Below are 22,091 nucleotides of genomic sequence, written 5' to 3'. Positions count from 1 at the left end.
CCAAAAATATAGCAGAGACTGTGGGCAGGGAAGGGACAGGTAGTGATGATGTTCAATCTGGGATGGTCAGAGCAGCCCTTCTGGAGAAAGTGAGAACGTACTATCCATCCCAGTCAAATTACTGAGGAAGCCCACTATCTATAAGACCTTTCTCTTTGTGTGTGTGGTGGGGTGGCAACTTAGGGCTTTCTGGAACTTTCTAATACTTAACATAAAATGACATAGGAAAATGGAGAAAGGAAAACTCATATGCTAGAACTACTGACAGACCTGCCTACCAGGCATACTCTGAAGGTTAATTTTAGAGGGTTTTTTTTTTCCAGGTTTTCCTTTGACCCATTCCTCCGCTATGGGTCAGGGAGAAAAGAGCAGTTGCCAGAGTTTGGGCATTGAAATAGACCATGGGGGGGGCGGTCTGTTCACCAGTTGATTATACCCTAGCAGCAGATCCTCAAGGACAAACCAGTCAACTGTGAGCCAACTGTGGCCAACAGTCCCTTCCACAGCAGCCTGAGGGTATTTCTCGCTAAGTATGAGGTTGCTATGCCCTAGGTGAAAGGACAAAACTGGCTCTACTGCTACCATGGCCCTGTTTGCAGAGCAGGCCTGTGACCTTGTGAAATACGACGCCATTTCACTCTTCAGAGCTTGTCTCAGGGACTGGAAAATACTGGAAAGCAAGAACACAATGGTGACTAAGCGCTCCCCACAGCTGCGGGCAGGAGATGACATTGGAACAAACTGCAGCTTATGCAGAACAAAGCGAAATCTCCTGTGTGACAGCCCCCAACAGCCCAGGGGCCACACAATGGTGACCTCTGCACCCTTTTATAATCCAATTATAATCCAATAAAAGCTCAAAGTCTACATCCCTCAATGCTGCTATATCTTTCCACGCCATGCCCCTTCCACTCTTGGAAAGTGAATAAAACTTTGCTTGCTGCCTTTTCTTGTCTCCGTGGATTCTTTCACAGCTTGCGTCACCAACCACCCTAACACCAGGTATTATACTGTCAGGCAGGGCAAGCCCCAACTGTTTGCCAAACCCTGTGCTTTAGCAAGAATTGTATCTTCTGAAAAGTGTTGATGAAGCCTGAAATAAGTAATAGTGCATCTTGAGAAACTAACTGCTACATATGTTGTAACCAGGGAAGTATTTCTGGAAATGATCATGGCTGTGGATTCCCAAATATGTGATAGCGCTGTTTCACAGTTTCAGATTTTCAGGCTCTCCCATGCTTGCCCCTCTGGGCTTGGCCCCTTAGCCCCTTAGCCCCAACTCCTTGCAAACTCATACTTAACTCCTTCCTCTTCCCTAGTAGAAATAGTTTAGAACCAAGAGTCCGTGAATGTTTGCACGAGTTCCAGTTTTATCACAAGTCTTGTTTTTCCATCTGAAAAATGAGTGCCAAGCTCTGGTGTGTAGTTGTTGTGGTTGTGTGTATGTATTTGTTTCTATAAAACTGCATGTGGACTTTAATGGGCTGCACACATATGAGGTGGGATGTTATTATTCAAACTCTGTTGTGGAAGCTGGCAACATTTGGAATCTGCTTGTAACTGAATAATCAGTCTGAAAAAACTTGCTTCTAGAATAAAAGTCCTTACCTCAGGGAAAGTTCACTGTCTGTTGTTACTTGTATTCTCTCCTTTCTTGCCTACTTCTTGCCTCTCTCTCCTTTTCTCACACACAGAGTGAAAAGAAAGGACAAAAAAGAAAAAGAAAAAAAAGCTGCATCTCTTGGTATGGACTTATGGATACCCAAACAACTTTCAAACTTCATGGTATCAGAACCTTACGACTCTTATTGTACCTTGACCTTCCAATTTTAATATATTTTAATTATATGTGTGCTTATGTATACAGCCTGCCTCCTTTCACAGACTATTTAAGGCAGCCAAGCTTTAACTTGTTCAGGACCTTAGGTGGTGTTCAAACCAATGAAGACCGCATTCCTCATGTCTTCAGAAGGAAAATAAAAAGTTGCTAAGTTATGCAGCGAAAATACAAGTATCATTTTTTCCAGATGACACAAAGTTATTAGCAGTGGTGATTCAGATATTTCCTGTGAAATATGCTGTGAGCAAATTTATTACAGACCCATGTAGATCGAACAGTTAGTGCACTGCTTCCAACTAAAACATATTACAAGGAATAAGAGAGAGAATCCTGCCCTGGTGCCATTTGGGCTACACAGACCGCTGTGGGAGAGTCTCCGGTTGGAACCACTGCCGTCATGTAAGTATAACACCTACTCTTGAAACATGTCTGCATTAGAAGCACTGAGCATGTCTCTCATGCTTACAAGCATGTATACAGGGCTACTTGGGAAGAAAAATCTGTAAATAATTGCCAGCACATGGGAACATAACAGTTGCCTAACATTTTTGGACTCCAGTGTAGTCATTGAGCACTTAACTCTTGTAACTTACCACAGCTAGTTACCAGATTTGTGTGTGTGTGTGTTCTTTGTGACTGGACTCTAAACTGATTGACGGTAAGATATCATGTCATTATTCTGAATATTAGTATTATTTGTTCTGTAATTACTACTGATTAAAGGTTGTATTTTAAATAGTATAGTCAGTCCTACTATCTCTGGCCAAGGCCATAATTTACACTTCATGTAGTATCATTTGTTATGTGTAGATAGTCTGACTTGAAAAAAAATATTAGCTTGGCCTCATCATAAAATGATCATAAGCATTTCTTATTTTTCTGGAGGGTTTCTCATGATTCAACTTAACAACTAAAAATAGTGCAGATGAACCTGATCAGATTTCAGGTTGCTTTTGGTAAAAGTCATATTTTGGCTTTGGTGTGGTTGGGAGTCACTGAGTTCTACGTCTTTCTGAAGTAACATGTGACTCGATATTTGCACGTACTCACTCGCACAGGGGACTTTGAAGTGGCATCCCTGGCCCAGATAAAGGCATCTGCTGTGTAGAGGCTTATGAACAGCAGTGGTCTGACTAAATTTTCGGTTCTAATTCAGTTTCCTCAGAGTATTAGTTATGGAATCCCATTTTTGTTGTTCAAAGGCATACAATGTTATGACTTTTTGTGCTTGGGGAAAGCTTTTGTTGTTATTGTGTTTTTTTTATATGGAAACTATGAATCTGGCCATGCCTCAAATGAACAAGGGAGGGAAGGGGAATAAAGAAATGTAAGTGTGGTTGGCTGAAAGTATGTGAGGTGTGACTTGTCCACAGTTGCCTTTTGTGATACAAGTCCTTATCAATAAAATGAGAAGGGATATTTTTCTTGGGCATTTATTTACCTTTTTTAATCTTTATTTTTTAAAACATTTTTTAAAGGTTTTGAAAAAGATTTCTTTTCAGACAGAGGGGAAGGGAGGGAGAAAGGGAGAGAAACATCAATGTATGGTTGCCTCTTGAGTGGCCCCCTACTGGGGACCTGGCCCACAACCCAGGCATGTGCCCTGACTGGGAATCAAACTGGCAACCCTTTGGTTCATAGGCTTGCACTCAACCCACTGAGCCACACCAGCCAGGGCTATTATCTTTATTTTTTAAGCTTCCTACTTCACAGTATTTCATATTGTACCCAGTAGCCTCATCTATATTCCACTTGTAAGTTCCTTGCTATAGAACCCATGTCTTTTCATCTGTGTATGGCCACCACCTAAACATTACCTTGCACATAATGGGCCCTTTATACATGTTTACTGATTTATGCTGCATTGAAAATCTCTTTTCCCCTCCTCAATGCAGTGGGGATTGACACAGTTAGTTAAGGAATTCCTTCTTCAAGTTAGAACTTATGACATAATAGGGCTCTTTACTGCTTTTACCCAAATTATATACTGATAAAATTTAGTGTGCTACTGTAGACTGACCAGAGACAGATTTTAGGGAAGGGGGAACCTTTTGAGTCACTCTTCAATCAAATCACATGGGTTATGGCCAGAGCTACTGGAAAGCTTCTGAAACCCCACCAAGTGTAATTTCAGGCACTGTGATAATTAGGGAACTTGGACAGTTGCTTGAGTGAGAAAAGAGAGACACACCTAGAAACCATAAAATTAGATTCTTTATCTGATGCTTGCCCTGCCTATACTTAGTGCTATCCTTATTCTCAGGGACCTTAAAAGAAGCCACAAAACACCTGGCACTTAAAAAATTTATAAGCATTTCAACCAAGCCTAACCATTGCTGGAAGAATCCAAATGTATGGCTATCTTGAATTTCCTTTTTATTCTCACACAGTGAAAGTGACTGGCTACCCCCTGAACTCTCCCCGGTAACAAGAAGAGGAGAAGGGTAAGGGCTGAATACAGGTGATCTGCCATGCGGAGGACTCAGGCAGGGAATACTTCCATGTCTGTGTGGTGTGATGTGGGAGGTTGGCCCCAAAGGTTTCTATGATTGCAAATATTTTTCCCAGACTGTCCAGGGTTCCTGAAATTGAGTAGCATTAGTTTTATAGGCAATGTTAAGAATTTCCTTGGAAGAAGGCTAGTGCTAAAATGCAGGGTTAACCAGAGAAGAGAAACTGTGTACACATTACTGTAAGTCACAGGTGGCAAACACAAGGCCCACAGGCTGAATCCAACCCTCCACCTTGTTTCTACCTGGCAACAGCACCAAGCTCTCACTTAACAGTTAAGGAGTAGTTACATTTATACAGTCCTAAAGTTACATATGGCCCTTTGAAGGCACCCAAGAGGCTGATGTGGCCCTTGGGGAAAATAAGTTTGACACCCCTGCTGCAAGTAAGTAGATTAGCCATCCATCTGTCCTGCCATGCCTTTACCAGAGATGTTTGAAAGTCATTAATGAGATTCAGTGGCCAGATTTCACTACTGAAAACATAGTGATGTTCATTGTCTGATGAAAGCCATGAATGGCAGTTCCTATGGTTTTCCAGTCTGACTTAATGAGTCTGGACATGATGTTAAACAAAATACATTTATCTAACTGCATCATAATGTTGACTCCTAAATTGACTGTTTTTCCCAGTAGTCTAAGTTCGGTGAGAGCAGGAGGGGGTTTTCTTGGTCTTGTACCCTACCTCACCTGAAGTGTCTGAAATAGAGCAGGCCTTTATAAAATGTGAGTTCAATAAATAAATTATAGTGACTAGGTACAAATTTAAAAGTATGTATCATTCAGAGTTAGCAGTTTTGGGGGGACATTATACCTTGGACATAGGCATAGAGAAGGGTGAGGATTTTATGGTGTTTATTTAAAAATATGGAATTATGGTGATGAAAAAACTCTTATAGTGACCAAAATTTCTTTTCTGTTCTCAGAGTTTTCCTGCTGTCCCAGTTACTGAAGGTCACTGAAATGATGTAAGTATATAATACTTTTTCTTGCTTTATAAATTTCTATAAACCTTTCTCGCAAATATTTCAGGTTGGGTGCTAATTTCTACAAACGTGTGCCAGTGATGTCCTTGGTAGAAATTAATGAAAAGTGGTACTTCAGGAATAGTCCAGAATGAAAAGACAGAAGGTGCAGGGAGAGGTTGGTGGTGGAAATCATTTACTACTATGGGTCTATAGTTCTTATCACCCTGCAATTACCTGTGGACTTGTCCGTCTTCCCCATACTTAGCCAGACAGACTTTCATTCATATTCATGTATTTACTGCTGTGCACAGCTGTTCACTGCCACATAAAGGCACCTGGTCAAGGTGTGTTGAATGAATGATTAAGGAACCTAAAGCGATGCCCCTGGATATTCATTCATTCATCACAATTTATGAGTACTTGTTATGAGATTGGCACTATGATAGTCACCTATCATAAGACCCCTTCCTGTCCAAAAGGGACTCACTTTTTAGGGAGGTACAAGTAAGCAGATAATTGTAAATCCATGAGGAAGAACCATGGATAGATATACGTGAAAAAGTACGGGAACACAAAACAGGCACCCCTAACCCAGCCTGGGAGAAGTGATGCAGAATCCGATGTTTTTCATTATAAACTTTTACTCTAAGTACCATTATTGAACATTAGCTGAAATCATTTGTTACCAACTAACGGTTTATTTTTAATATGAGGGATTCTCAGGGCATACATGACAAATAGAAGCAACCCAATTTTTTACCATCTACAGCCTTACGAACTGTCCAAAATTCCTGTTCCCTAGAATTACTCAGTTACGCTTGAAATACTATTAGTAATGAGGACTTTAGGGGCTGAGAATTAGGAACTCAAGTGAAGAGTAAGAGGAAAGGCATTTCAAGGGAAGGGACAGTGTAAACAGAGTTATGTGGGAAAAAATGACATAGCATGTGTGTGGATCTTTGAGGTATTGTGTATTGAAAGGTAAGATTTCAGACACAGGGTGATAAAATAGGCCAGGAGAGGTAGGCAAGGAAGGTTCCAAAGCTCCATGCTTAAGAGCCTAGATTATGTATTTTAGGGCATGGACACCATTGAGGGACTTTGAGTGGTGGAGTTATCTGATCATGTTTTTAGTCTATTAAGAATAGCCCCGAAAAAAGAAGAACCCAAGACTTCTGCCAAGATGGGGGCATAGGTGGATGTGCCGTGCCTTCTCACACAACCAAGTTTAGAGACAACTAAATATTAGCAACAGAAAACACAGCCAGAACACAGAAAATTGAACTTTTCGGAAGTCCGTTAACAACAAATTCTTCAGCCTGACCGGTAAGGGGCGAAACCAGCAGCTGGTGACGGGTTGCACAGGAGGACTCGGTCAGACGTACTCAGGCACGGAATCCAGACGCACGGAATCCAGACTCGCGGAATCCAGGCGCAGGGTTGGACCTAGTGAGCCACCGAGCGAGCCACCAGGCGAGCGACCGCGGAGGAGACTGCGGGGAAGTGGTGCTGCGTGTTGACTATGGTCACCCATTTGTGCGCGAGCGGACAGGCGAGGGAGTGGGCAGTTGGACCGGGGCCCGGCTGGTCCCCGTGGCAAGCGGCAGTAGAGGGTGCCGCCATTTCCCCGCTCTGACCACGCCCCCACATACAGCGTCACAACCCAGCGACCTGGGAGTCCAAGGCACTGCTTCTCACACTTAAAGGGCCAGAACAGACCAAAAATGTCGCAAGAAGATCTCAAAGCCCCAAAGCCCATAGATCTAAGCGATGAAGAAATAGCAAAACTCTCAGACGCACAGTTTAAAACACTGGTCATCAGGATCCTCACAGAACTGGTTGATTATACCAACAAATTAGACAAATATATGAAGGCGAAACTAATTGAAATGAATGGAATTGCACAGGACACCAATAGCAATGAAAAGGAAACTGGGACTCAAATCAATGGAGTGGACCAGAAGAAAGCAAATAATGGCCAAACAGAAAAGAGTCAGGAAGCAAGAATTCAAAGAAATGAGGAGAGTCTTAGGAACCTCCAGGACATCTTTAAATGCTCCAACATCCGAATTATAGGGGTACCAGAAGGGGGAAAGGCACAGCCACCAGTGGAAAACTTATTTGAACAAATAATAAAGGAGAATTTCCCCAAGCTGGCAAAGGAAATAGACTTCCAGGAAATCCAGGAAGCTCAGAGAGTCCCAAAGAAGTTGGACCCAAGAAGGAACACACCAAGGCACATCATCATTACATTAGCCAAGATTAAAATGAAGGAGAGAATCCTAGAAGCAGCAAGAGCTAAGGGGACAGTCACCTACAAAGGAGTCCTCATCAGACTGTCAGCAGATTTCTCAAAAGAGACCTTACAGGCAAGAAGGGGCTGGAAAGAGGTATTCCAAGTCATGAAATCCAAAGACCTACAACCAAGATTGCTCTATCCAGCAAAACTTTCGTTTAGAATGGAAGGACAGATAAAGTGCTTCTCAGATAAGATCAAATTGAAGGAGTTCATCATCACCAAGCCCTTATTATATGAAATGTTAAAGGGACTTATCTAAGAAAAAGAAGTTAAAGAAACATGAACAGTGAAAGGACAACAAACTCACAGTTATTAACAACCACACCTAAAACGAAAGCAAACTAAAAGGACAGCTAGATCAGGAGTGGAAACATAGAAATGAAGATCTCAAGGAGGTTATCAACAGGGGAGTGGGAGGAGGAGATGGGGGGAGAAGGTACAGAAAATAAGTAGCATAGAGAGTAGATATAAAATAGATGGGGGGGCAAGAATAGCATGGGAAATATAGAATGTAAAGAACTTGAGACACATGGTCATAAACTAAAGGGGGGGTAATGGTGGGGAAGGGGGGTAGGGTGGAGGGGAATGAAGGGGGGAATAGAACAACTGTAACAGCATAATCAATAAAAAAAAGAATAGCCCCCATTTATGTAGCCCCTGCTATGTTTGGCATAGCTCTGTGGGCCTTATTTGTACATTAACACAATGAATGCTTATGATATCCCTGTGAACTAGGTGCTATTCTTCTTTATATTGTGCAGGTGAAAAAACTGGCATGGGAAGATTAAGTAACTTGTCCAGTAGCACACAGCTAGTAAATGGCAGAGGCAGCATTTGGACTGTGGCTCCAGTGTACAGGCACGTAGCCACTTCACTTTTAAAGTTGAGGAGGCAGGTTTGGATTCCAAAAGGCCAGATAAGCAGCTGTTGCCATAATCCGGGTGTGCATTGGTGAAGTCCTGAACCAGGGTAGTGGAAGTAAAGGTGGAAAAGATGGAAGAGATAAGGGGAAAAAGGTTTAAAAAGTGTCTATGAGGTAAAATTGGTGAGATTTTGATTGAACTCAAGCCTGGAGGGGACAGTGAAAAAGAAGGTAGAGTCAGAAGTGACTTAGAGGTTTCTCTGGGTTGAAGTACCTTTAAAACAGCTAAGTAGAGAGATCTAGCAGGCAGATGGATCTTTGGCTCTGAAGCTTAAAAGGGACATCTTTTTTAAAAATTGAATTTATTGCAGTGATATTGGTTAGTAAAATTATATAGTTTTCAGGTGTACAATTGTATGACACATCATCTGTATATCGTACTGTGCATTCACTACCCCAGGTCATCTCCTTCCATCACCATTTATCCTCCCTTTATCCTCTCTGCCCTCTCTCCATTTCTCTTCCCTCTGGTAATTGCCATATTGTTGTCTGCCTGTATGAATTGTTCTTTCTTTTTTTTTTCTTTTCTTAATCCCTTCACCCTTCTCACCCAGCCCCTTACCTCCTCCTTGCTGACAGTTCTCAGTCTGTTCCTTGTAGTGCAGTTTATCTCCACTTCGTTAGTTCAGTTTGTTCATTAGATTCCACATATGAATTAAATCATATGGTATTTGTCTTCTTCTGACTGGCTTATCTCACTTAGCATCATGTTCTCCAGACCCATCATGCTGTCACAAAAGGTAACATTTCATTTTTTTGAGAGAGCTGGATAGTACTCCATTGCGTAAATGTACCACAGCTTTTTTATCCCCTCATCTACTGACACTTCTGTTGCTTCCAAATGTTGGGTATTGTAAGTAAAGCCGCAATGAACATAGGGGTGAATATATTCATTTGAATTAGTGTTTTGGGTTCCTTTGGATATATTCCCTGCAGTGGGATCACTGGGTAATAAAGCACTTCCATTTTTAGTTTTCTGAGGGTATTCCATAGCCACTGCTTTCCACAGTGGCTGCACCAGTCTGCATTCCCACACATAGTGCACTAGGGTTCCCTTTTTCTCCACATGTAGCCAGCATTTGATGTTTGTTGATTTGGTTATGATGGCCATTCTGACAGGTGTGAGGTGTTATCTCATTATGGTTTTAATCTGCATCTCTCTGATGGCTAGTTCTCTAAAGGCTTCTCTATTTTTTAAGGTAGAGGATTACATAAGAATGCGTAGCTAGGAAAAGGAAATGTACTGGTGATGCAATGCTAGGGAACATTAACATTTTTAGGAGCAAGTTAAGATCAGGAGTCAGTGAAGGAGGCAGAGAACAGAATGTCAGAGACCCCTGAGAACGTGGCATCGTGGGAAGTCAGAGAATACAATTTATCGATATGGAAGGAATAATCATGAGTGTCAAATGCAGTGAGGAAGTCTATTAATAGAAGAATTGAAAAAAAAAACATTACATTTAACAAGTGATTATGAGGCAGTGCCATTGAAATGTTGGAGGTGGCAGCCAGAGATTGAAGTGAGGAGCAAGTGGTGATTCAAACTCATTTTCACCACGGTCCACATCAGCCTCAGCCTTGTGGTTGCCTTCAAAGGGCCGAATGTAATGTTAGGACTGTGTGAATGTAGCTACTCCTGAACTGTTAAGCAAGAGCTCGGTACTGCTACTGAGTAGAAACAAGGTGCCAGGCAGATAAAACAAGGTGGAGGGGCTGGATTCGGCCCTCGGGCCTTTTGTTTGTCATCTGTGGGTTAGGGAGAAGAGGGCCCAGAGGGAAGTTGAGGGAGAATTGGTTCAAGTAAGAAGGAAAACATCTACCTATTTAAGATCGGGGAAAAGGAGGTAAAGGTTGATATGGATGCAGATAGTTTGGTAGGTAGGGGTGAATGGGTAAGGGAGTTGAGGGAGGTAAAAGGGTTTTAACTTCTCAGATTAATTTTTGCCACTTTCTTTAAGGCCCCTACACAATGCCTGTGTCCTCATTTTCAGTTGATGACTTTGATATCTCTTTCATTAGGAAAATAAGTCTGGGGAGAGAAATAATAGACAGTAGAGAGTTATGCAAAGATAAGGAATATATCTAGTCCCGACCATCAAAGGTTCTAAGGAAACGAAAATGAAACCAGCTAGGGCATGCGCACACAGGGGAATGTGTGGGTACCAGGGAAGGCTTCATGCATTGATACATAGGTAGCACTTGTTACAGATTTTGAAACATGGGTACTGTTGGAGAATGACCTAATCAGAGAAAATGATGTGAACAAAGGTTTGAAGTGAAGGAAGCGTGATGGAGTGTGCTAGGGAACAGTGCATTTTTTATTTTAGTGTCTAAGTGAAGAAGAGGTTTTGAAAGTGTAAGCTGATAACATTGGAGATAATCTTCTTAATAGTTTTTCTTTAGAATGACCCCCAGACAGTATCAGATTGGGAGACATGTGGAGAGACTTTCACTGCTACCACTCTTTATTTTTTTCTGACTTTTCCTGGGAAAATCTTTAAAAAGTGTATTGTTTTTTAAAAGATTTTATTTATTTATTTTTAGACAGAGGGGAAGGGCAGGAGAAAGCAAGGGAGAGAAATACCAGTGTGTGGCTACCTCTCGAACACCCCCTACTGGGGACCTGGCCTGCAATTCCCAGGCATGTGCCCTGACTGGGAATTAAACCAGTGACCTTTTGGTTCACAGGCCAGTACTCAATCCACTGAATTATACCACCCAGGCCTGAAAACTGCATTATAATTTCCACAGCCATAGCCATAAGGGAGACTTTCCTCCTGATTCTAGCCTTGGGAACCCGATACAATTATTAGTCAAGGTTTCAAAGTAGCCTTTGACTGAGGTCTCCATTGCATCAGGTATTTGAAAACATACTTGGGAGCATGATAGTACATTTTAATCACCTTTGCATCCACTGTGGGGCTTACTTTCATGTGGCAGAACTCTTACTTGGTGCTTAATATATGTTTCCCTGAAAGACGCCAGTAACTCAAGTCCTATCAATTCCTTGTGTATATAAGATGTATTCTCACCCTGGCTGGTGTGGCTCAGTGGATTGAGTGCCAGCCTGCGAAGCAAAGGGTCGCCGGTTCAATTCCTGGTCAGGGCACATGCCTGGATTGTGGGTCAGGTCCCCAGTTGGGGGCATGTGAGCGGCAACCAATCAGTGTTTCTCTCCCTCTCTTTCTCTCTCACTTCCCTTCTCTCTGAAAATAAATAAATAAAATCTTTTGTAAAATATATTCTCTTTCTCTCCTGGCTCTCAGCCTGGTTCAATATGAAATTGACTTTGACAGTTCTCACCACGTAGGTGCTCATTAGATTTTCTCTGTGTCTGTATAGAATTTCCTAGTGACAGCCAATGTCCCGTTGCTTTAGAGATTACATCCAGCTCGGCCTAGTGGATTTGGTGGGGGGCAGGCTTACTGATGATCAGTGGCCCTACCCAGTGAATTCTTTGATTCAATTGTATCATTGAAAAACTACAGAACATAGACGAAAGGCATCGTTTAAACAACAAATCAATTAGCACACATCCTTATATATAGTCTTCAAAATTCACTGGTTAATTGTTTGCTTTTGTTCTGCTTTGAAAGTCAATCACATGAATACGGCAATAAAACTTTTTAAAGGTCTTGGTATTTCTGTGTGGGTCATTTTGTGGGTGATTTTCCCCTCTGAGTTTCTAGAGTTAATTGCCGGTTAATTGTGGTTATCATTGAGGGTAACAGGTAAGGGGAACATTTAATCTCTTTGAGGTTAATTAATGGTTAGTAATTATTACCCACATATATATGAAAGGTGGTGGTGTGGGATATTGGTGGAGAGAGGCAGAGAGGGGAAGGTTTGCTTGTAAAATCAGCTAATTAGAAAAGCTGCCTGAGAACTTGGCTCTAATGTATGATCTTGGCTGCCTAATAACTACTCCACCCACAGAGAAAGAATGGATAGAATGAGTTTCTTTTCCACAACAAGATGAATATAAACACTTCAAGATTTTTGCCTTAGGGAAAAGAACTAGAATTTAAATCACATGAGATTTGAAAACAGAGTCAGTAGAGACCCTGTTTTATGGGAATTGGTGTTTTCTTTTTTCCTAAAAGATTTTGTTTCTTTACTTTTAGAGAGAGGGGAAGGGAGGAAGAAAGAGAGGGAGAGGGACATCAATGTATGGTTGCTTCTCTCGCGCCTTCTTCTGGGAACCTGGCCTGCAACCCAGGCATGAACCCTGACTGGGAATCAAACCAGAGACCCTTTGGTTCACAGGCCAGCACTCAATCCACTGAGCCACACCAGCCAGAGCAGATTTGGTGTTTTCTTAATGATGGTGTTTTCAATAATAATGAAAATGGGTATTAATGACTTTAAAGGTGGGGAGAAAAGAAAAATAGCAAGTTTGATTTTTTTATCTTTGAGTATTGATACCCCAGTTTATGACTCACATTTACAAAAGGAGCCCAGGTGTAAGCTCCTATTAACTCGGAATAAACAACCTGTTAGGACAGGAAGGAAGAGAAGTTTGCTAGCCAGACAAGCCTGGATTCTACCATTCCATCACTTCTTAGTCAAATGGGACTTTCAGTTACTTAACGTCTCTAAGGTTTAGTTTTCTTTCATCTGTAAAATGTCGAAGATAAGAGTACCTATAACTCATAGAGCAATTTAAAATATTCAAAGAAAATACAGGACTGAGCACAATGCCTGGAATGTATGAGGTGTTCAATAAAGGATAATTCCTTTCCTTCTTCCCCTCCCTCATTTGGTTTAGATGCAGAATTTACTGTGACTGATGGTTTAAGAACTCCAGTGATGTTTCTTTCTTGGGTATGAGATTATCAGGGTCAACACCAAAAAGTGCAGAGTGGTGGCTGGGCCTTATCTGGCCCACATGGTATGAAGACTACAGAAAACAAAATGCCAAACAAATTTCAATTAATTGCCCTCATTAAAACTTTGACTGATCTCACCTAAGAGTCTGACTTGTGGCTCCTAAAATAACAAAGAGGTTAACCATTAAATGGCTACAATAAGCTGGAGCTGATGAACTGTTCCCTTTGGATAAGATGTTACTCATTTATTATAGATTGGCTTTCTGGAACCTGAAGGCATTTGAATTTGTGACCCCTGTAGATATTGTAACCTAGACATACATCTTGGGGACAAAGCAATCTGATTAAAAAATAAGCAGATGACCTGAATAGACATTTTTCCAAGGAGGACATACAGATAGCCAACAGATACATGAAAAGATGCTCAACATCACTAATCATCGGGGAAATGCAAATTAGAACCACAATGAGGGATTGCTTCACACCTGATAAAATGGCTATTACCAAAAAGAGAAGAAACTACGAGTGTTGGTGAGGATGTGGAGAAAAGGGAACTGTCATGCACCGTTGGTAGGGATATAAACTGGTGCAGCCACGATGGAAAACAGTATGGACTTTTCTCAAAAAAATTAAAACTCAAAAAGTCATCTACACATTCATGTTCATTGTCACATTATTTACAATAGCTAAAACATGAGAGCAACCTGTGTCCCTCAATGGATGAATGGATAAAGAATGAATAAACAATTAGCTTATACCCTTTCTCATATATAGTATTTAAAAGTCGGTGGTAAATTGTTTCATTTTGCTTTTTGAAAGTCAATATCATGAATAAGGTTATAAAGGTTTTTAAATTTCTGAGTATTTCAGTCTGGGTCATTTTGAGGGTAATTTTGGGAGTATATACATATAAATACTACTCATTCACAAGAAGGAAATTTGCCATTTGTGACAACATGGATGGATCTGTAGTGTATTATGCTAAGTGGAATAAACCAGAGAAAGATAAATGCTGTATGACCTCATTTACATTTATAATGTTAAAAACCCTAAAATTATAGATGCAGAGAACAAATCATTAGTTGTCAGAGGTGGGAGAAAGGCAAAATGAGTAAAGGTGGTCAAAGGATACAAACTTCCAATTATAAAATAATTAGGTCCTGCTGATGTAATGTACAACATGGAGACTACAATTAATAATACTGTGTTCAGCCACAATAAAATAAAAATAATAATACTGTGTTATATATTTGGAAGTTGTTAAGATGGTAGATCTTAAAACTTCTCATCGCAATAAAATATATCCATAGAAAATTCTCGTACGTGTTTTACAAGCTTTGATATCAGAAACACTGCAGGCATGTCCCAGGGATGGAGCTATTATTGCGGATTGTCACCAAACATAGTAATTATTATCAGGGTAGAATTGATAAGGGACATAAAATGCTTATGTAGCTTCTTTTTAAATCCTGACTCCAGGATAAATTTATTGATTTTAGAAAGAAAGGAAGGGAGAGGGAAAGAGAGAGAGAGAAACAGTGATTGATCGCCTCCCATATGTGCCCTGACTACGGATCTAACCCACAACCCAAGCATGCGCTCTGGCTGGGGATTGAACCCACAACCTTTTGATGTACTGGACAATGCTCCAACCAACTGAGACACTTAGCCAGGGTGGTAGCTTGCTTCTCAAGTTAAAGTTCCCTCACAATATAGCTCTTCAGATTTTGTATCAGCTCACAATCTCCAATTTACCTTCTGTATAATGTGACAAATCAATAGTTAAGCTGACATTAACTATCTCCCCACGAACATTTCTAACTAATTTAATGAGAGAGAAGGTCAGAGAGGGAAGAGATAGGGAGGAAGAGAAGGCAGGGACAGAGGGAGTGGTGGGGTGCCATTGGAATTGTGCCTTTAATGTATCTTGAGGAGGTTTAATACATCTGTGATGTTTTAGATATCTACCTCACACAAGGCTCATGCTGGTGGTGGTGTGGGGTTAGACACTGTACATGACATAAAGGAGGATTCAGGTGAGTAGAGCGGATGTTCCAGTTATGCTGCTTACTAAATGTGAAGCATCCCAATGTGAATAATTATTTTTGAGCTGTAGTAATTCTGAGCATTGCTTCTGCTTAGAGGAAGGAAGAACACTTCAGATCCCACTTTTCTTATAATTTGCTCATTTCACACAAAGAAACTTTACTGTACAAATTCCATTTCTCGGGTTACTAATATTTTAATAGATAAATAGAACCATGTGGTAACCAAGAAGAATCCTCACCTTCCTACAAATACCCATCTAAAGTTTTTTCCTGTGACACTGATTCATGCATCTGTTCAAGCAGGAAAATTTCTTCTAATTCTTTGCTTAAGCTAAATAATCAGAAGGGTGAAATCAAACATGAAGTAAGGATATCAATCTGTGTTTAGCGAGCATGGAAATAAAAGATGGATTTTGCCTTTGCAATCAATTCCCACCATAAATAATTTCATGTGGTAACATGACCTACTGTGAAACCAGGTCTAAACATGAGAAAGATATTGGCATGCCAGCCAGCTAAGACAGTGCATTACTTGAACTAAACCATAGTTAAGTAACTTTAAGTTTTTGTTAATATCCAGTCTTATCTAACTTTTTTTTCTCCTTCACTACAGGAATCCTGGCCGATTTAGTGCTTTTACAAATCGAGATCATATGAAAGATTTCCGAAGGTACCTGGCATTCAAATATATCCAGTATCTAGTCCTACCTTCTACAAACATCATCGTCACTCTGTTGGGGCTGTTTGCCAGTCTGTATGTCACATTGATACTGATGTCACCTGCCGTATCCAGAAAGTCCACTGCAGTGTTTATTTCTAACATAGCTCAGGCAGACATGTTAGTTGTTGGAAGCATCTTTTCTGCCATGATTCAACATGTGGTAAAGAGTAACGTATTACTGTCTTCCTTTCAGTCAACTTTAAGGCAGAATTTCCAGATTGCAAATATACATATCAGTTCACTTTTACTCAGCTGCGTAAGCCTCGAGGCCTTTCTGATCACTTTCCTTCCAGCAGAAACACGCCACATAAGAACAGTTAGAAGTGCCAGGGTGGTTTCTAAGATAATCTGGATTACTGTAATTACTGAGTGTTTTTTTTATCAGATGGAGTGCATCAAAGAACTTGGCATCTCTTCTCTTGGCATTGATAAGAATATTATGTTGTTGTTAAATTTCTGTTTTGGAGCCACAAAGCTACTGAAATCATTCATTTACCCAATTGGACTACTTTTAAGGATCTTTAATGTGTATCTTTTTTATAAAATATATTTCAGTGCTTTACCTCGAAACAGTCTGTAATAGTTGATTGTATATATCAGCTTGACTACACTATGGTGCCCAGTTCTTTAGTCAGACACTAATTTAGATGTTGCTATGAAGATATTTTGCAGATGCGTTATGCATATATGATTAGCTGCCTTTAAGTGAAAGAAATCACCCTTAATAATATTGGTGGGCCTCATCTAATCAGTCGAAGCTCTTATGGAAAAACAACTGAGGTTTCACAGTTAAGAAGAAATTCTGCCTCAAGACTGGTAACATAGAAATCTTGTTTGAATTTCCACGCGGGTCATCTGCCTTACAGATTTTAGAATCAAGACTCCATCACCAATTCTTGTCTGAAACTTCTGTCTGCTTTACAAAATTTGGACTTTCTAGACCCCACAATCATGTGAGTCAGTTACTTAAAGAATAAACATGAAAAAATACATATCCTATTGGTTTTGTTTCTCTGGAGAACCCTGACCAATACTGATTTTTTTACTGAGTCATTCTGGAACAGAAAAGTGAGGACTGACAACCAAGACTACTTTACCCAAAAAGGGTATCATTTAAATTACAGGAGAAAGAACTTACCAAACAAGCATAACGTAAGTGAATTTATTGTCTCTAAACTACTCTTACAGCAAATGTTAAAGTGACTCATTCAAGAAGAAGAAAGAAAGAAAAGAGAGGAACATAGGTATAAATAACAAAATGGCACCCTGGCTGGTGTAGGTCAGTGGATTGAGCGTGGGCCTGTGAACTAAGGGATCACAGTTTGATTCCCAGTCAGGGCACATGCTTGGGTTGCAGGCCAGTTCCCAACAGGGGACCCATGAGAGGCAACCATACATTGATATTTCTCTCCCTCTCTCCTTCCCTTCCCCTCTAAAGATAAATAAATAAAGTCTTAAAAAAAGATAAATGAATAAACTCTTTGAAAAAAAACAAAATGGTAATAATTAAGTACCTATTAATAATTATTAAAAAAATAAATGGGTCAAATACTCCATTGAAAAAATGTAGAGTAGTTGAATGGATAAGAAAATAAGAGCCACATATATGCTGCCTACAAAAGGCCCACCTCAGAACAAAAGGTACACACACACTGAAAGTAAAGGGATGGAAAAAAGAGAGTTCATGCCAATGGAAAAAAAAGATAAGAAAAAAAGTAAGCTGCAGTAGCAATACTTGTGTCAAACAAAATAGACTTCAAAACAAAGTCCATAACAAAAGACGAAGAAAGACATTACATAATGATGAAGGGATCAATCCAAGTAGAGGGCATAACCCTTGTAAACATATGTGTACCCAGCAGCAATGACAAAAACAGGTAAATATATTTAAAAAGTCTTGGTGGACATATAGGAGAAGCTGATAGCAATGCAGTCTAAGTAGAGAATTTTACCACTCCTTTGACATCAATGGATAGGTCTTCCATTTAAAAAAATCAACAAGGAATCAGCAGCCTATATAATACATTAGACTATATGGTTCTAAATGATATTTACGGAGCATTTCACCTCAAAGCACAGAATATACATTTTTTAAGTGCACATGGAACATTCTGAGAATAAACCACATCTTGAGAGATAGTTAAACTAGTCCTGATAAATTCAAGAAGATTGAAATCATATCAGACATCTTCTCCAACCACAATGTCCTGAAAGTAGAAATCAATTACAAAGAAAAACCTGAAAAATACACAGATGTGGAGGCTAAATGACATGTTACTAAACAATGAATAGGTCAACAATGAGATTAAGGAACAACTAAAAAGTTTTATTGAGATAAAATGAACACAAAACTTCAAATCTATTTGATACAGTGAAAGCCATCTGGAGAGGAAAATTCATAGCAATATAGACATACTTCAAGAAGCAAGAAAAATCACAAATAAACAATTTAACTTTATACATAAAAGAATTAGAAAAAGGCTCTGACCAATGTGGCTCAGTTGGTTGGGCATCATTCCACAGATTGAGGGGCACATGCCAGGGTTGTGGGCTCAGTCCCCTAATGGGGTGTGTAAGAGGAGCAACAGATCAATGTATCTCTCCCTCACTTTCTGCCTTCTTCTCTCTCTAAAAATAAAATCTTGAAACAGGACAACAAACAAAGCACTGAGTGAGTAGAAGAAAGGAAATAAAGATCAAAGCAGAAATAAATAAATTAGAGTCTAAAAAAGTAATACAAGAGATCAAAGAAACCATGAGATGGTTCTTTGAAAAGGTAAACAAAATTGACAAACATTTAATTAGATGTATCAGAATAAAAAAGTGAGGATTCAGATGAGTAAAATCAGAAACGAAAGACTAGAAATAACAATGGACACCACAGAAACACAAAGGATTGTAAGAAAATGTTATGAACAAGTTTTTGCCAGCAAATTGAAGTGTCTGAATGAAATGAGTAAGTTCCTAGAAACACACAATTCTCCAAAATTGAATCTCCTTCAGCAATGAAAGCAAAACAAAAATTAAACAATTAGATCACATCTAATAAAAGGTATTTGCACAGCAAAAGAAACCCAAAACAAAATGAAAAGGGAACCCACTGAATGGGAAAACATATTCACCAATGATACATCTGAAAAGGGCTTTATAATATCCAAAATATTAAAGGACACAGCTCAACACTAAAACAAATAATCTAATTAAAAATTGGGCAAAGGATCTGAATAGATACTTTTCTAAAGAGGACACACAAATGGCCAACTGACATATGAAGAAATGCTCAATGTTACTATTCATCAGAGAGATGGAAATTAAAACCACAATGAGATTTTTACCTCCCACCTGCCAAAATGGCCATCATTAATAAGTCAACAAACAGATCTCCTGACAACTGTTAGAGAGGTGGAGGTTTGAGAGAGTTGGTGAAAGGGGTGGAAGGATTAAGAAAAAAGACTCATAGATATAGAAAAACAGTGTGCCAATTACCAGAGGAGAAGTAGGATGGGAATAGATAGAAGCAGGTAAAGGTGGGATAAATGGTGATGGAAGGAGACTAGACTTTGTATGATGAACTCACAATACAACGTGCAGATAATATATTGTAAAATTGTGCACTTGAAACCTATATAATTTTTCACCTATGTAACCCCAATAAATTCAACAAAAACTTATTAAAAAAGGAATTTCTGCCTACACAGTTCAAATTCAGAGGTTGAAAGTCTAACCCCCAAAGATGATGGTATTAGGAGGCAGGCCCTTTTGGAGGTGTTTAGGTAGCAGGGGCGTAGGCTTTGTGCATGATTAGTGTTCTAATAAAAGAGACCCACACAGTCCCTAGCCCCTTCTGCCCTCTGAGGATAAATTGAATTTCCCAAGGCAAAAGGTGAGAGATTCTTAAAAGCAACAAAAAAAATGGAGGCAGTTAACTACAAATGAGTTCCCATAAGACTATTAGCTGCTTTCTCAAAACAAACCTTACAGGCAAGAAGGGGCTGGTAAGAAGTATTCCAAGTCATGAAAGGCAAAGACCTACACCCAAGAACACTCCACCCAGAAAAGCTATCATTTAGAATGGGAGGGCAGATAAAGTGCTTCCCAGATAAGGTCAAGTTAAAGGAGTTCATCATTACCAAGCCTTTATTACATGAAATGTTAAAGGGACTTATTTAAGAGAAAGAAGATCAAAACTATGAACAGTAAAATGACAACAATCACAACTGTCAAGAACTGAACCTAAAAAAACCCCAAACGAACTAATCAGACAACTAGAACAGGAACAGAATCACAGAAATGGAGATCACATGGAGGGTTAGCAACAGGGGAGTGGGGGGGGATAATGGAGTAAAAGGTACAGAGAATAAGAAGCATAATAGGTAGGCACAAAATAAAGAGGGGGATGTTAAGAATAGTATGGGAAATAGAGAAGCCAAAGAACTTATATGTACAACCCATGGACATGAAGTAAGGGAGGGCAATGCTGAAGGGTGAGGAGGGTACAGGGGGATAAAGGGGAGAAAAAAATTGGGATAACTGTAATAGCATAATCAATAAAATATCCTTAAAAGAGAAACTGGGTCTCTCAGGACAGTCCATTTGAGAGGCCCAATTGATTACCGTGACTTTATAGTAACTCTGAAAGATGGGTAGTGTTAGTCCTCCAATTTTGTTCTTATTGTAGTGGCAAACCTTGGTCTTTTGCTTCTATACATAAAATTTAGAATCAGTTTGTTAATAAGTTGCTAGAATTTTTATTGGGCTTTCATTTAATCTACTATTACATTTAGGAAAAACTGACATGGTGATAATATTAAGTCTTCTTAACCAGGAACATGTACTTTCTGTGCATTTATTTAGTTATTCTTTGATTTCTTTAATCAGCTGTGTGGTTGTCCTCATCTAGATCCTGTAAATATTTGGTTAGATTTATACCTGTATTTTTAGCTTTATACCTATTTTATTTTTGCATATTAATGTAAATGGTATTATGCTTCACATTTCATATTCTACTTGTTATTTGCTGAAATATTGGAAAGCAGTTGACTCTTGTATATTAAACTTGTAATTACAACTTTGATATACTTGCTTTATTAGATCCAAGAGTTTTTTGTTGAGTCTTTAAAATTTTATACATAGGCAATCATTTCACATGTGAAGAAGTTTTACTTCTTTTTCATTTTATATATTTTTATTTTTATTTCTTGTCTTATTGCATAGTGAGGAGTTACAGTATGATGTTGAAAAAGACATTCTTGCCTTGTTCCTGACAATCATGAAAAAGTTTCTAGTTTCTTACCATTAATTATAATAAGAGCTATTTTTATAAATATTTTATCAAGTATAGGAAGTTTTCCTCAATTATTAATTTTCTGAGTGCTTCCATTATGAAGAAGTGTTGAGTCCTGGCTGGTGTGGCTCAGTGGATTGAGTCCTGGATTGTGGAGCGAAGGGTTACCAGTTCGATTCCCAGTCAGGGCACATGCCTGGGTTGTGGGCTGGGTCCCTGGTTGGGAGCACACAAGAGGCAACCACACATTAATGTTTCTCTCCCTCTCTTTCTCCTCTCCCTTACCCTTTCTCTAAAAATAAAATAAAATAAAATCTAAAAAAAAGAAGTATTGAAGTTTGTCAAGTGCTTTCTTTGTATCACTTGATATAATCATGCAGTTTTTTCTCATTGGCTTGTTAATATGATGATTACATTGATTTTCAAATGTTGACCCAGTGTTACGTACTTGTAATAAATCCCACTTGGTTGTGGTGTATAACTCTCTGAAGAACTTCTTTTAACATCTCTAAGGAGGCAGTTCTACTGGCAATAAATACTGACAACATTTTTCCCCCCTGGGATAATCTTATTTCATTTTCAGTGATAATTTCACAGGGAATAGATATCTAGGTTGTGTTTAGTCTCAACATCTTAAATATTTCTCCCCAGTCTCTTCTTGTTTGCATTA

General features: G+C 39.4%; 1 protein-coding gene across 1 annotated transcript; it reads left to right on the top strand.

Annotated features, from left to right (window-relative positions):
- The first annotated feature begins 583 nt into the window (after positions 1–583).
- LOC119039454 (cysteinyl leukotriene receptor 2-like) lies at positions 584–17,561 on the top strand. The gene is made up of 5 exons (XM_037132208.2): positions 584–811; positions 2,199–2,239; positions 4,231–4,284; positions 5,277–5,318; positions 16,030–17,561. Exons 1-5 carry the CDS (start codon positions 584–586, stop codon positions 16,715–16,717), a joined length of 1,053 nt encoding a protein of 350 aa, XP_036988103.2. The 3' UTR covers positions 16,718–17,561.
- The last annotated feature ends 4,530 nt before the right edge of the window (positions 17,562–22,091 follow it).

The sequence above is a fragment of the Artibeus jamaicensis genome, unplaced genomic scaffold (genome assembly GCF_021234435.1).
Source record: "Artibeus jamaicensis isolate MK-2021 breed Jamaican fruit bat unplaced genomic scaffold, CSHL_Jam_final contig_241, whole genome shotgun sequence".
In the NCBI taxonomy this organism is placed as follows: Eukaryota; Metazoa; Chordata; class Mammalia; order Chiroptera; family Phyllostomidae; genus Artibeus; species Artibeus jamaicensis.
Note: the sequence above shows the minus strand (reverse complement) of the source record. Positions and strands in the feature narration are given on the sequence as shown.